At 35.5% G+C, this 15488-nt stretch overlaps 1 protein-coding gene across 1 annotated transcript in view; it reads right to left on the bottom strand.

Moving 5' to 3' along the window:
- The window catches only part of Lamtor1 (Late endosomal/lysosomal adaptor, MAPK and MTOR activator 1), a 45319-nt gene that overhangs the window by 9707 nt on the left and 20124 nt on the right, over nucleotides 1-15488 (bottom strand). Inside the window, exons 3-4 of the mRNA XM_081738755.1 lie at nucleotides 11709-11798; nucleotides 8914-9124 (exon numbers count right to left, since the gene is read on the bottom strand). Coding sequence (XP_081594881.1) covers nucleotides 8914-9124; nucleotides 11709-11798 — 301 coding nt within the window. The remainder of the gene's footprint in view (nucleotides 1-8913; nucleotides 9125-11708; nucleotides 11799-15488) is intronic.

The following is a 15488-nucleotide window of genomic DNA, read 5'->3' as shown; positions in this document are numbered from 1 at the left end:
CAATGGGTACTTTACTTTTGGACGTAAGTTGCTTCGAACAAAGTTTTCCAAAACACATTATTTTATTCACATTTCCCAAAGAAATGTTTCAGTAATAGCTGCAGCCTAACACGAGTCAGTTTAAGAAATTCGAGCGAGAAAATTCAGTGCGTTTCATCCGTACCCATTCTTAAATATATTTTTAAATGTTACACCTAATCACAATTTTCCTAACAAAATCGAAACTTCTTTTTTAAATGTGCCTTGTTGTGGCCAGATGGTTCAAGTGCATTGGTTCTGGATTTGATTCCCGGTGAGAGCTAGTGTGTTTTTATCCAACGTTAAGGTATAGGTAACAAGTAGGTGCAAAGAGAAAAGTAAACAATCCTAACCAAGCTAATGAATAATACAAAGAAATAATACAATATTACGAAGTTATAGAAGAAACGTTGTTAATATTAGATATTTGCGTGTGAAACGTCCAACCGATGACTGTCAACTCCAAAGGTAAGAAAGTGATTGAGATACCAAAAAATGTTGTAATCGCTGGGAGATATGTTAGGAGAATACATTGGGTGAGAGAGTTTAACTCATGAATAGTCTGCACCTTCGTTGAGTATTGAAGTGCGTAGATCTATATAGGTTTGCATTGAGATGAATATTAATACACAATATCTGTTGAACATTACGGGGGGCTTGCGGACAGGTTTGCAGTGCATTTCACGGGGTTCGATATTGTAAGGATCCTAGCGAACTCCTGAGCTTTCCCCACTATAAGTTAAATTCGTACTTAATTAAAACTATTTGTTTAAATTTAACACTGTTAACCGTTATCACCTGTGCACTACGGGCAACAATCCGCTAGTAATTCTTTATTTTTGCCCATTGTTTTAGCGCCATAAATGTCTTTATTCATAAATTTCTTTGTCTATGGTTTTGCATATACGTAGCGTGGACATTAAATTTTGACTTCTGCTTCATATGCATCTAATTACAAACACACCTATAGAACGAACACAACAAACTTGGAATATATAGTTTGTGTATGGAAAATCATACACGAGGCGCTGCACGGGAGAGCAGTGTGCATACATACGGCAGTCAACTTCCTAAGAAATTTATAATAATAATAATAATAAACAGAAAACGAAAGTTATTTACATAATTTATTAATTTAAGCATGTAAGTGCAATGGACTTAAGTTATTTCTCTCTCTCTCTCTCTCTCTCTTTGAAGGCAACAACCCTTAGGGTACCAAGACGTAGAACAGGACTTGTGGCACTCACGACTATAGGGTGGTATGTGTTTGGCACATCGAGATCCCTTGTTAGTCCCAGCTTTCTAGACCGGATGCAGTTATTCCCGGTAGAAAATACAAGAAAATATACCTTTCTATTACTATTAAAGTAAATAATTACACTCATTCCCTCAATGTGATACATGTTTGTTTAACTGTATACAGACAACTGATCCGTGAAAGAATCGTTGATGATGATAAATAAAATAAACTCGACAAATATTCTTGTAAATAGTAGGTAAAAGTTTGCGTCACACTGTTCATTTTGCTAAGCACGCCAGTGTGCCGTGTTATCCGGTTGTGGCACACTGGAATATAGGGTATGGCTTTCTAATTTTTCCCAACTATTTTAACTGCTTCAATTGAAATGAACCTATAATAATAAGAGAGTGAATTTAGTCTTCTTACCTTTCGATTTAGAAATAAGGTCCGCTAGAGTTGTATATATAAAAAATAATAATACTCAGAATTCTATGGAGTAGTTTGTTTTATTCGAAATAACATACTTCCTGCAACTGTTTGTGTTGGAATTATTTGAAGTTTGTGTTTTACGACCTACGGTTATACCGGCTAGGCTAAAGAACACGGTGATGATGAGAAATGAATGAAAAGGTGGAATGAAGAAAGTGGGAGAAAACGGAAGAACCCCGAGGAAACCCATGCATATGGTGTTTCTCCACCACAAAATTCACCTGGTGCGAGCAGGGGTCGAACCAAGGATCCCATGCACCAAAGGTGAACGCTTTATCACTAAGCCACCGCGGCCCCTCTGAAATTATTTATAGAAGAGAGAGACTACTTTATGAAAACTTGATATCGAACACATTTGTTTAAAAAAAACAGCTTTTTGTGAAATATTGCTTAATATTCAGGAAAACCTGTCAATAAAATAATAATAATAATAATCTTAAATTAAAAGCTCGCTGGACCTAGTGCATTGGCACAATTCCACGAATTAAAAAGAATTTGTTTACTTCTCATGTAAGTGTAGAAGACTTAATCCCTGTTGCTTTCAATATACGAAGAAAGTGTCCAACTGTCAAATAATTTGCTACATAAAATGCCCTATGCAACTTAATGTAATATAGAGTCATCATTTCAGGTTGTCTAAAGAACACTTTCGTTTTAGCAAGAAAGAAAGAAAATAGAAAATACTCAGTTTTAACCTAGTAGAAAGTTTGCAGATTTAAGGGAAAATGCACAGAGTTGTTTGATATTAAATGTAGTTCGGATTGATGGAGTAAGACACCGTAAATAGTTTATTGATTGAAATATACTGGGAGTGACCAAGCCATGGAAATAGCGAAAGAGATACGTTAATGATGTTAGTTGCAAACTGTTGTAGAAATGAAAAATTTAAGGAAATCTCTAAAACTCTGAAATCACAGATCCAAACTGACTGACTGCTAAGTAAAACTGCTAAATCTGACAAACCAAAAAAGTCTTAATGACCTGTGTTACAGTTTCAGACATATCATTCTCATAACAAAACTACGATAGAAGTAAATTATGAATAAAGGTGAATTTACAGTTCTGGAATACCAACAAATGATTTTGCTAGATGTAAATTTTGGGAAAATCTTTTTTATAAGGCTTTACATTTATTTATTGGTTTGTTTGTTTATTAGCTTCCCCATGCCGTAAACGTCGCCAACACCTAGTGGCCCACTTGCCGGTAAATGGCGATCGTCGATATAGCGATGCGTCGAAGGATTGCCGCTAGTGTGCCACTAATGGCAGGGATTCGTCGAGTCGAAGCAGATATCTAGAATCGGGGGTGTTGAAGTTACCACCACGTAACAGCGAGGACTTCATTTTGATCCGCGCTCCTTTGATTTGTCACGGAGAATCGCAAAGGGACCAACACGAACTATCGCCAGTCATGTGCATGCGGTTATTATATATTATTTTTCCCTGACGAATTGTTATTATAAGGACAATACTTGAGCTCCGAGGGTCAAGAGTAACTCCTACCTTTACATCATGAAGTGAAAAATCTTGAGATGGGTGCATATAATTGTATGAATTTAGATGGCAACTGTCGCCGATCACTAGCAAGTGAATATGGGAGAACTACGAAAGAAGTACATAGACGCTTGCCATTTTATTATAAAATTACATGACGCGTGCATTTGATCTGATTTCAAACAGTTATCGTCAAATACACACGGTTAAAGGAGCACTCTGATTAGAAATATTAAAAAGACTTCAACTATTTATCACTCTACAAGCTGTCTCTTCATAATCGCCTCCATGGCGAATTCGGAAGATCACGCAACTAGTAACCCTAAGGTTGGTGGTTCACGCCCAGCTCAGGGCACTTTTTTAAAAATGTTTTTAGACTCACCTTAATGCAAAGAAATTACGCATATAGGCGATTTAACGTATTTTAGGGGAATAATTTTGTGGTTCGTTGGCGTTCCGTCGCTTCTCTTCCGGTGGTGGTATAATTTTCAAAACGGAAGTGGGACCAATTTTTGGCTGCGGGACCGCCGATTTTTGGGGACATGTCACTCGTTGCCTATCAGTGGTCCACCGACGCTTACAGCATGAGGTTGTCCCTTCACAAGTGAGGCAGATTGTAATCGACCAAAAGTGTTTTGGAAAAATGGGAAACATCTTCCGACTTCGACTTCTGAATAATCCGTTTAGGATCAAGTCGAATCAAGGGTGCGCCACGGGAAGGTAGAACAAGTGAGGCAATCACTCCAAGCACTACGCTCGAGAGCCTCCGTCTCATTCAAGACAGACTCTTCAGGAAAAGTAACAAGTTTATTACTTGTAATTTATTCTGAGTCAAAGTATTTTGCAATAAACCATCGTTTTGTAAGATATTTTTACAATTGTATACTATTAATTTCGAAAATTGTACTCATAATATAATTTCCCATCATGGATTTGAGAAAATCAAAGTTCAAACGAAGAAAGATTTCCGATCCACATGTCTCTTCATGTTTGATACGGCAGTCTCATCTTCATTATTGACCCTTAATTTATTTTAATCCTAGGCAACGCGAATCGACGGGATGGCTCTAAGTGAAAACATTCAATTAAATGGTTAAGTAATCAGAAAATTCCTGCTGTTATTTCACGAAACACAACAGATCTTGAGGGAAAAAAAAAAAAAATTGCTTACCAGAGGGAGGGAGTAAATCATCTGCTTACGTTTGCTTAACTAGGAAGAAGGCAAGGGCACCGATCCTGGAGGGCCGGGCCCCCCAAAGATCATGTAGGCCCCTTTGTATTTATGAATATACAATATTTGGCATAATTTGAGTGCAATTTCTCTTAAAATTCTCATATATAAAATATATATATATATATATCTTCTGCATTTGATTGCCCCCCCCCCCCGAAATTTACAGACAAATGTGCGTCCTTGGAAGAAGGTCTAGTGAAATGAATAAAAATGAAATAACGTAATACTTGAACAACTTTATCTAATGGAGGACAGTAAATTAGTATTCAACACTTCTTTCAATTTTAAGCATTTCAAAGATTCTCCTAATTTAGTAGCGTCCCGGATTTGCATTTTTGAAGTACGGGAACTCTATCTATACCTTAACGTGGGAATCGGTTTCGGACCATGCACTTAAGCCGCTTTACCACAAGAGGCACATAGGAGTTTTTCTTTCGATTTCCTTAGGAATATTGCAAATGGTATGACTTTTAAAACTCTGTTTAAAAAAGAATACACATCGACATAATAAGATGATAATCTGATACCTAGGAAATACATTGAATTGCTTTTAATTTGTTCTCACGCTACCAAAACAGTACTTATGCTTTTTATTTTTTTATTTTTTTTTTTTTATTCCAGCCTTTTAATATAAGCATTTCACACTATTGTCTGTTCTAGGACGATACAATTCTAGTTCATGTATATGCTAGCTTTGGAAATACAGTCGAGTTTCGCTTATCTGACATAAACAGGCACGCAGAACGCTGGATAATATGGAAGTGTTAAGAAAAGACCTATTAAAAGTAAAACTTATAATTTTACATATTACGCATCTAATAATAATGTTTTATAACAAATAACTGCACTGCACTGAATCAGGGACGTATCCAGCGTGAGGGCCTGAGGGCTGTTCCTCTCCGAAACTCAAGCACTTTTAATAAACTTGTTTTTACCCTTTTGAGGTTCTTTTAAATCAGTTTACTAGTAGTCAGTGTCCAAACTTTGGGCAATGTGCTGTTGTCTTGTTATAATTCTAAGAACATACCATAGTGCCATTCTACTAGGTGGAATTAAAGAACAGTTTTAAATAGGATTAACATTTCGTTTCCGTTCAGTTTTTAACTTTAATATATTAGAACGATACACTCAATGTCTTCTCGCTATTTTTGTTATGTGATATACGTAGCAGACAGTTTTCTTTAGTTACATTTCTCTTGAAAATATGTTTCATTTTGTTTGTGCTATAATGCAGTTTCCAAAGTAAACCGGTTTATAAATGAAAAGTAGGAAAAAGTTTAACAGAAGTACAGAACTGTTGCATTATTATTATTATTATTTATATTTTTAAAACATTCGAATTACGTGCTTACAAGGATTCGTGTTGGGCCCCCTCCGAACAGGAAACCTGGATACGTGTCTGTACTGAATGATAGACGTATGAGTCAAGGTGTAGACGGGCGTGCTACGCGATAGATTTCAGAGCATGAAAAATAGATTACGACAACAACTTGCAGTTCTTCTTGCCGATTGGTGCTATCTGCAATGATATATCGGATCATACGGTATGTGGAACAAAGGATGGTCGGATAAGCGAGACCATGATGTATTGGTGTTTCACGCACCTAAACCTGTAAAATGTTTGTATAAACAATTATCTTTCACTCCCTAGCTAAATTTGTGGATATGATCACACACCTTGCCTCAAAGTATAGTCTTATAAGGTTTTTTTTTTTTTTTTTTTTTTTTAGCTAAATGCTAAAGAGAAGCCAACTTCAATTATTTAGTTTTCTTTTTTTTAAAATAATGGCAAGCTAGTCCATTTCATCACGATAAATCACGTTTGGTACTAAGATGTCTTTTTCTGTCCGTATATATCCTTCACACTTTGTTGGAGACAAAACTGTTCTTTTCCAAAGAAAACAGGATGAGAGAAGCTATACAACAGCATGAACTGAAAACAATAGCTATTACCAATAGTACTCTAATCCTGGATAAATACGTAATTACAGCAAAATATCAATAAGTTGTCCTTATTATATTGCTTCGGTTCTTATTAACATGAAAATTATATTGTTTTGTAAAAAAAAAAAAAAAAAAAAAAAAAAAAAAAAAAAAAAAAAAAAAAAAAAAAGATGGGGTTCGATGTGGTGTCAAAATAATAAAATAACTACCAGTCCGCCACTCTATCCACCTAACCACGGAGGCTACGTTGTGTTTGCTCTTTTTTCTTAAGAAATAATCTTCATAACCATGGTGCGTATCGCTTCGAACCTAAGATGAGAGTTTTTCTGTTTAATTCTATATTTTCGTACGACATCTTAGTTACAGAAGCTAATTTATATTTGGCAGACAATCTACATACTAGGTTTTAACCAATAAATGCAACATTTTACTCCACTATCCAGTTGCTTGATCCAACTCCTCGACTCCCCTACTGAATTCCCTCCGCAATCGTGCTCTGCTACTGAAAAAATCCCTAGAAATCATCGTTGCCAGTATACACAAAACCGAGCATAATTTTGTTTTTTGCTTATATTTTTATTATTTTATTATTTTTTTTGGAAATATCTCCTTAGATGGATTGCTTTCTATTATCTCCACATACTAATAACTGAATTTTACCCATAAACGTAAGGAAAATGAAATAAATGCGAAAAATCGTGAGTTGCAGTATACGCGCAATTTTTATTGCACATGGGAGTACATATTTAGGGGGTTGATATTACATAAAAATCCGGACTCTAATTATTACTATCAATAATAATAATAATTTGTGTTGGGTTTCGAAGTTATATAAATATTTTGTTTAACGGGACTATGGTGGCTCAGTGGTAGAGTATTCACCTCTGGTGCTTGGGACCTGGTTCGATCCCAGCTCACGCCACGTTAACTTTGTGATGGACAAACTTTCTGTGCGTGAGTTTGATAGGATTTCTCCCGTTTCCTCCCACTTCCCTCGTTATACCATTTCATACGTTTCTCAACATCAAGTCTCCTTTAGCCTCGGTATCCCTCTCTGGTATAATGGCTAGCATGTGCGTCTTTGGTGCACGTGATCCGGGTTCAATTTCCGGTGGAGACATTCAAATTTGAGAGCATTATGGCGGTTAGGATCCCAGGTTAAACGAAGTCCACATCTCATACAGTCTCAGTGCTGAAAAGGGAAGGTAAACTTCATCCAGCAAGTTAAAAAACAGCGTTATAATAATAAATCTGAGCTTCATCGTAACAAAAGAAGTGATCATATGCGAGGTGCCTGCGTCGTTCGGTTACTGATGGCAATGCGCAATGTACTATGTGTTATAAATAATCCAAGTAAGACTTTACGTTAACAAATAAGTCACATAAATTCAAGTAATCAAAGATCACTATTTTAAAAAATGGTTAGTGCTCCTGCCTTCGGTTTGAAAGACACGGGTTCGATTCTCGAAAGAAACTTGTGTAATTAAGATTCCAGGTTTAAACTTCATTTTCGCGTTTCATGTAGATTCGATGCTGAAACAGAAAGTAAACTCGAGAACAAAAGCTATTAAGATAATGATTTAATCACATAATTATTCCTGTATTTTTCTTAGTAAATACTCACTGAAAAAAATATACCCAAGCACTATAAATTATAGGATAACAGATTTCCTATTTGCTACGAATGAGTTCCTCGGTTTTCTCACGATGCTTGGTCAACACAGGAAATCCTGTAATCCCACTAGAAATGGAACCTGGGTGTGAAATCATGACAGGATGGGGGAATTTCTTTTATTAAAGAAAAATATACCCCTCCCGGTAAAGTATTTATGAAGATACAAAGAACGGATAGTTTTTAATCTTTTGTTCTTGCCATTTCACACTTTTAATTTAGTTCACATTCACCTACTTCCTATGAGTTTTAAAAATTAGTACAAGCACAGATGGTAGACTATGAATGAAATACAGTAATCACTACTTAAAGATCACCAAGATTATACTGTACTGTTGTTAATGGTAACTAATGGTAATAAAAGAAAGAAGAAGGAAAAGTTGGTTCAGTGGTAGAACGCTCATCTCTGATGCAAGGAGTCCTTAGTTCCATCCCAAGTCCTGTAAGTTTGCGGTAAACAACACAGTGCCCGTGGAATTCCTGGGGTTCTCCCGTTTCCGCCCACATTTTCATTCCATCAATTATTTAACAATCATTCATTTTTAATAATCATCCACCTTCGCAGCATAATTGTCAGACAAAACTTAAAAGATTTTTTTTTTTTTTTTTTAAAAAAAGGTAGGCATCATATCTTCTAAACAGCACAGGTTTGAAAGAAAACCACGATAGAGAAAAGTATTTTTTTGTTGAGGTGTTTTCTATTTAAATCACTTACACTTGATTAAACAAAACAAAACAAACAAACAAACAAAAAGGCATAGAATTTGAGAATTTCAGTAATTCTTTACGTATCTTTAAGTAAGAAGAAATAAATACACTTACTAAATTTAAGTCTCCAGCAGCGTAAGGATCGGCAGCCAAAGTCTTTTCAGGTGCTGGAATGTCTACCAATAGACACTGCTGTTGTGGTTGCTGATTCCACCTAGAAGATGCTGTCATGCTATGCAATTTTTGGTTATATTGCTTTACCCGTTCCAGGTATTCATGGTGCTGTAGATTATGAGAATCCAGAGCAGCCACATCTATCACATTACTGAAAGACAATACATTAATCTAGTTATATATACTGACATACTAATTTTATATTTTCATTAAATTCACATTTACTAGCTTTGAAGTATCTTTTTATTTATTTATTTATCTTTGGATATCTTTGTTACCGCATACGATATCTAATATATAGAAAGATGGAACTGTGTGGGCAGAAAATGTTAGCAATAGTGCATATGCCTATTAAAAGAAGAAAGGTACTGTTTGTAATTATTACTCTTAGCAGGGTTTCGGTGACGGTTGGGTCTAGCCATGTAGAGTTTTAACTTTTGTATGTGTATTTTGTGTCAGAGTGTCCTCCGATATGCGATAAGTAATACTATGTTGTGTATGATAAAGTCCAAATGAATGCAATATGTTAGTTGGAATTGGTACTTCTAGTTTTATGAAGCGAATAGCAGTCGCTGGTCTTCCTTATTAAGCAGGAAAATGTCTTTGTCGCATTTTTCAATTTCGTTGAATAAATATATCCTATGAGTTTAGTAAATTTTCGTCATATATACATTTCAAACTCTTCCATAATGCAACAGAAATCAGGTGAAATTCAGAAATAAATTCAGGTGAAATTCAGAATTGAAAAATAAAAACTGACATAGGTATAATTTAATACGTTCTTTGGACAGTGATGGACCATATTTGCTACCAGCACAGCACCGATGTGCAAGGCATACCGGTTATTTACTTCGGAAGTGTTGCGTATTTTATTATTATTATTATTTTTAACAAACACGAACAATAAATACGATACATCCATTTCAGAAGCTACGTTCCATCATCACTTACACGAAGTACAATGCATTATGATATGATGATTGGAAGCTGTAAAAGATAAGTTCACACTCTAAGAGTAAAAATCACAATTTTTGCTCCTCATTATATTTGCAGAAAATCAATTTTTGGAAAGATGTTTAATAATCCACCTTTTCAATAATTATTCTGGTACTATTTCCAAATTTATGAATATTACATATATTATACCGGTATATACGTGGTCTGTTAGAAAAGTATCCGACTTTTGGCCAGGAACGAAAAAAGCTTACATGGAGCGTTGGATACCTGATCACCCACAAAGCAAGTCTTTTGGGACCCCACACACTTCTCCCAGCGGTGCCGCCATTGTTGGTAGTATGTGAAAACTGTCTCTTTCGGAATGGAGTTGAGCTCGGCTGTCGTTGCTCCCAGAATGTCCTCTCTGGTCTGAAATCGCGTTACTTTTAATGGTCTCGAGTTTGGGGAACAGCCAGAAGTCACATGTCCTGTGCGACTTCAACACGAAGTTACTTTTGCTCCGCTTTAGCAGCTTCGGCACTAATTTCGCCGCCACTCTCTTGATGGCCAAATCTTGGGTCAAATGGAATGTGCCGAAAAAGTGCTTATGTCCACCTCTTCCGCTATTTCTCGGATAGTCACACAACGGTCCCGTATCACCACAGCATTTACGTTGGCAATGATCTGGTCATTTCGACATGTTGATGGGAGACCGGAGCGTGGCAAGCTCCCCATCGATGTTCGACCGTCTCTAAACCGGTTGTCACTCCTTAATTTTGATGACGCCCATATAATCGTACCCGAAAGCCATATGAATCTTCCGAATGGTTTCCACCTCGCTGTCGCCCAGTTTTTGGTAAAATTTGATGCAGAAGCACTGCTCCAGTCGTTCCGTCATTTCACTTGCACTGAAAAACCGACGCGAGCACCACACACTACATCATTGAAATGCTGCTTGCCAGCAACTGACGCTATCGACAGGCGGGAAAAAAGTCAGGTATGCGCACGAAGGTTCAAGGTCGGATCACGCAAACTTGCTTGCTTCAGCTCCATCAGGTTTCCGAGGAAAAAAAAAAAAAAAAAAGTGATACTTTTCTAACAGTCCACGTATATATATATATATATATATATATATCTTCTTCATACAGCGACGTGAAGCAGATTTTATTTATTTATTTGCATGCTTCAACATAAGCCTATTACGGCAATCTGCACTGGAATTATTAACAATTTACAGAATCAATAATACGAAAGAAATTCCGGTAGGAGTTCATGTGTTCGGATCCCATGTTAAGCTGTACGTCCACTCTTATATAGCCAAGATGTTAAACGGGATTCTGAACTTAAGTCTAATCTAATACGAAAGGAAGAAAAGAAAATCTATAGGGCCTATCCCGAAATTTGCCCCATGGAATGAAAAACAATGGAAAAAACTTTCAGGATACCAGCCCACCATATTGGAACCCAAGACCTACTTAATTTCGAAGCTTAAACGCTATTAGCTTACGCCTGCTCGGTACGTGTTACATACATATTTTTTGCAATGATCCTTGTACAGATTCAAATGACATCTTCAAATATTCACAAAATGTACCTAAAGCAAATTGTTCTTTCAGCACATAAACAGCTTTGACCATACAATAAGTTCTATGTACTCTGTAGGTATAACAGCTAATTTCATAAGGAGGTTCATTTTCAAAAAATCCCTAACCTAGACATCTGACGTGTTTCCAACTAACAGTTTTTTTTATTATTCTGATAATCAGTATTTTAGTATAACAATATCTTATAGTACTTACTTTGCAGTTTCATGAAGAATTCTATTCAGTGCTGACTGTTCATCTGTTTTCTTTGGTAACGAGTTTGGATAGCGGGCAATGAAGTCATCACTGGAATAAGATAAAAAATAAGTACAGTCCAATGATAGTAATGAATTGGTTTCCATATTTCTATGCATTTAAAAGTTAACATGAAATTTTCCTAAAGCAAACTCCAAAACTAATTTTCAAATAATGTATTGAAAACGAAAGCGTTCCGCCGTGGATAGACTGGTTCTATGGTATAAATACTTTAAATCTTAGAAAAAGAGCTTCCTTTTCCTTTTTCTTCAATCCAGGGTAAGCATTTTTTTTTTATTATAATGAAAATTTAGCTTTAAAATCATAAAATGGTAACTCAAAATATACCAAAAAGGTAATTTTGTCCTGGACCATACAACAAAAATGAGTATTGCGCACATGAACGCAGTATCCCGGTTGCAGCTTAATTTTTTGTTTGTCTGTTTGTGTGTATGTGACGATATACACTTGGTATTTTATATATTTTAATTTGACGACAGGCACTTAGTCTTTACTGTGTTTGCCAAATGTCAATTAAACTCTCAGATCTGACTACTGGATTCAGATCTAAAATATCGTGCACCGGCAAACATCTCAGTCGAACATTTCTTAATATTCCTCATTAATTTAGGTATGAGGAAGCTGTCAGCAAGATTTCGAGATATGATTTGATATGTAGAAGTGCAAAACAAGTGAGTTTTTGAGGCGTTGTATCACTGTTGACGAAACTTGGATACATTACTAACAACCAAAAAGCACAGAACAGTCAAAGCAGTGGATTAATATCAGGGAAACGTACTCCAAAAAAGGAAGAACCCTTCCATCGGCTGGAAACTTTTTTGCAATTCTTATTGGCATTAGTTTCACAGACTTCCTGGAAAAGGATAAAAACTATTACAGATTAGTAGTTATTCTCCTCATCGTTTTATTTTTCCTTCAGAGTTGACGAAAAATCGCCCAAATTAAAGAAAAAAATTCTTCACCAGGACAATGCCTGTCTACTTATCTGGGTAAAACAGATGGCTAAAACAGTAGAATTATACTAAGAACTGGTATCTCATCACCATATTTTCCAAATTTGGCTCCTTCCGACATTTTCTTTTCATAGACCTAACGACTGTTGGACAGAAAATATAGAGAGTTAAACGCAGGCAATGTCGAAAAATAAACTAACTGATTTTCAGTACGATCCCATTTCAAAGTCATAAATCTATCCAACACCAAGATGCCTTCATATCCGACTTGTATCTGCATGTAGTTTTAGTTTGTGTGCTATCAGATTTAATTACCAGTGAGTCATAAATAGATTTTTAAAGAAGTCTTAAATGAATGCTACCATATAATATTCATATTCTTCTCAAGGCATTGTAAGCCACAGTGATGCACCAGTACCAGGTCGTTGTTTACTCTATCCATATATATATAGTCAACTATTTGACGATGGGTTGTATCCCAATTTTGCACACATAAAGAAAGAAATAATAATTACGTCGACATGAAAGCAGTTGAACATATAATAGCTCGTCACGATCAATTATTGCATGTTTAACTTTTTTCTCCTCTATGTAGTTATATTTCGTTTTTTATGTCTGAAAAAGTGATATTTTGAGACACGACTCTTCGTCAATATATATTAATAAATGCTTCAGATACAGATTTAAGTCTATTTTACAATGAAACAATGTAACAAAGTACACAAGAAAAACAGCAGCAATATATATATATATATATATATATATATATATATATATATATATATAATAAAAACCACATTTACAGTGACTTTAGTTTGTTTCTAAAATGATTTTCGGAATCAAAAATGTCAATATCTGAAGATAAATTATTATACAATGATGCCAGTCTGAAGCATAAAGAACGTAAAATTGGAAGTCTGGGTGTTACATATGTTAGTAACTTATGACTGCAAGTAAGGCGAGAAGGTGCACGAAAATTGAGAACAGAAACCAATAATTGGGAGTCAATTTTTCCGTTGATAATTTTATGGAGAAATAGCAAGTCAGTAACCATGCGTCGAGTATGTGGAGTCTGTGTATTAAGTTTGTTTTACTAAGGAACTGTGTTTCATTAAGACTACATTCTGAAGGAATACTTTGCTTGACAATGGCAGGAAAAAGTTAAAAACAGAATAAAAACGAGATAAGTTTTAAGCACAGGCCATATTCACATCGGTGTGCAACATTCGATTTTAGGAGATACAAAAGCTTTAAAGAAAATACTGAGTGATTAGAGATCGCGAATGATGATATGCACTTTAGGTTATTGTATATACAAAAACATAACTTTCTCTTGGGTTGGCAACACTGTTCATCCGGTGATGTTTGTCAATACATGGGCAGGCGTCCTCCTGCCTCTAGTTGCTTCGTGCAAAATTTCGTTTCTCTGTCTATTTTGGTTTCTCCGTTATGGCGGTTGGACATTGTAAATTATATTATAATGTCGAAATGTCATTTCATGACTTTGTCGTCAGGTTGGCATGGGTTAACGTTCTAGTAGGGAGCTGCTATTTCACTAATTCGTGTTTACGGTCACATAGAATAATTTCGCGGGTGTGCGTATCGTAACACGAAATTACCTTTAAATATATATCGATTTAATGTTCTCTTAAATAATGGAGTGTACTAGTGATGCTGTACATTAAAGCAAGCTATCCCCTTCTTCCCTCACTAATTTCAACCTCAAACTATAGGAATAAGTCTCTAATGTCTGACAAAACGCACACAACTTTCTATTTTAAAAATCTCACAGTGTGTAATAATATTCAGGAAAACATGTTATGTAAAATTAGGGAGAACGTGAATAATTGAAACGATTTGAAAGTAAAAATGACCATATTCAACATATATATATATTTTATGAAAGTCATCACAGAATTTTTATTTAAATCCTCCGTGGAAGCAGGGGAGAGGAAGGGGGGGGGGGCAATTAAGTGAGTTCTGATATTTGAGTTCAACTACAAGAGTGGAAATTATGTCAAACCAAAATGAACACATTGCATCATATTGTGTGAAAACTGAATAATATTTACGAAAGTTATCATAGTAACATACTTTTTAAAACTTGGGGTAGAGGGTGGGGTGAAGGTTCACTTTGAATAAAGAAAAAACAATTCAGAAAGAAAAATTGGAGCAATTTATATCACCCCTGCCTCTGATTAACAATGTTGCACTTTGAAACTAAGGAATTGTAGTCAGTCTACGGTCACTGGTGAAAAGTTATCATATTGTGCAATCTAAATGGTTGATCAAATTTTGATTAACTTTTAAATATTGGACTTAACATCAAAATTTAGGGCGTAGACCCCCCAACCGGGGGGTGAAACCTGACATGCAATTATTAAAGCCGATTGATATACAATAATACTCTTTCACACTTTGAACTTACATGTTTATAGCTATGATTCTTACACAGTCCTGAGGGGTCCTGAGCCAAGGATTCGAGGAGCACAAAAATATTCTCAACTGGCGCACATACAAATTATAGTTCAATCAGGTATCAAGTTTAAGAACATAATGATTCGGGTAAAAGAGACTGATTATGCAATATCTTGAAAGAACTAAAGAACTCGAAATTCTAGAAAGAAAAAAAAATGTGTACGGTTTTCAAGAACTATGTAGAATAATTCTGATTTGTATTTATACCCTTTGTCAGCACCGAGGCTTTAGAGAAGAATATTTTCAGTTTAAAGTAGGTTCTGAACCATTGCAGTGCGGTCAATGCTTT

The sequence above is a fragment of the Thermobia domestica genome, chromosome 14, assembly GCF_964235325.1.
Source record: "Thermobia domestica chromosome 14, izTheDome1.hap1.1, whole genome shotgun sequence".
Classification (NCBI taxonomy): domain Eukaryota; kingdom Metazoa; phylum Arthropoda; class Insecta; order Zygentoma; family Lepismatidae; genus Thermobia; species Thermobia domestica.
This window is presented reverse-complemented; position numbering and strand designations above follow the sequence as displayed.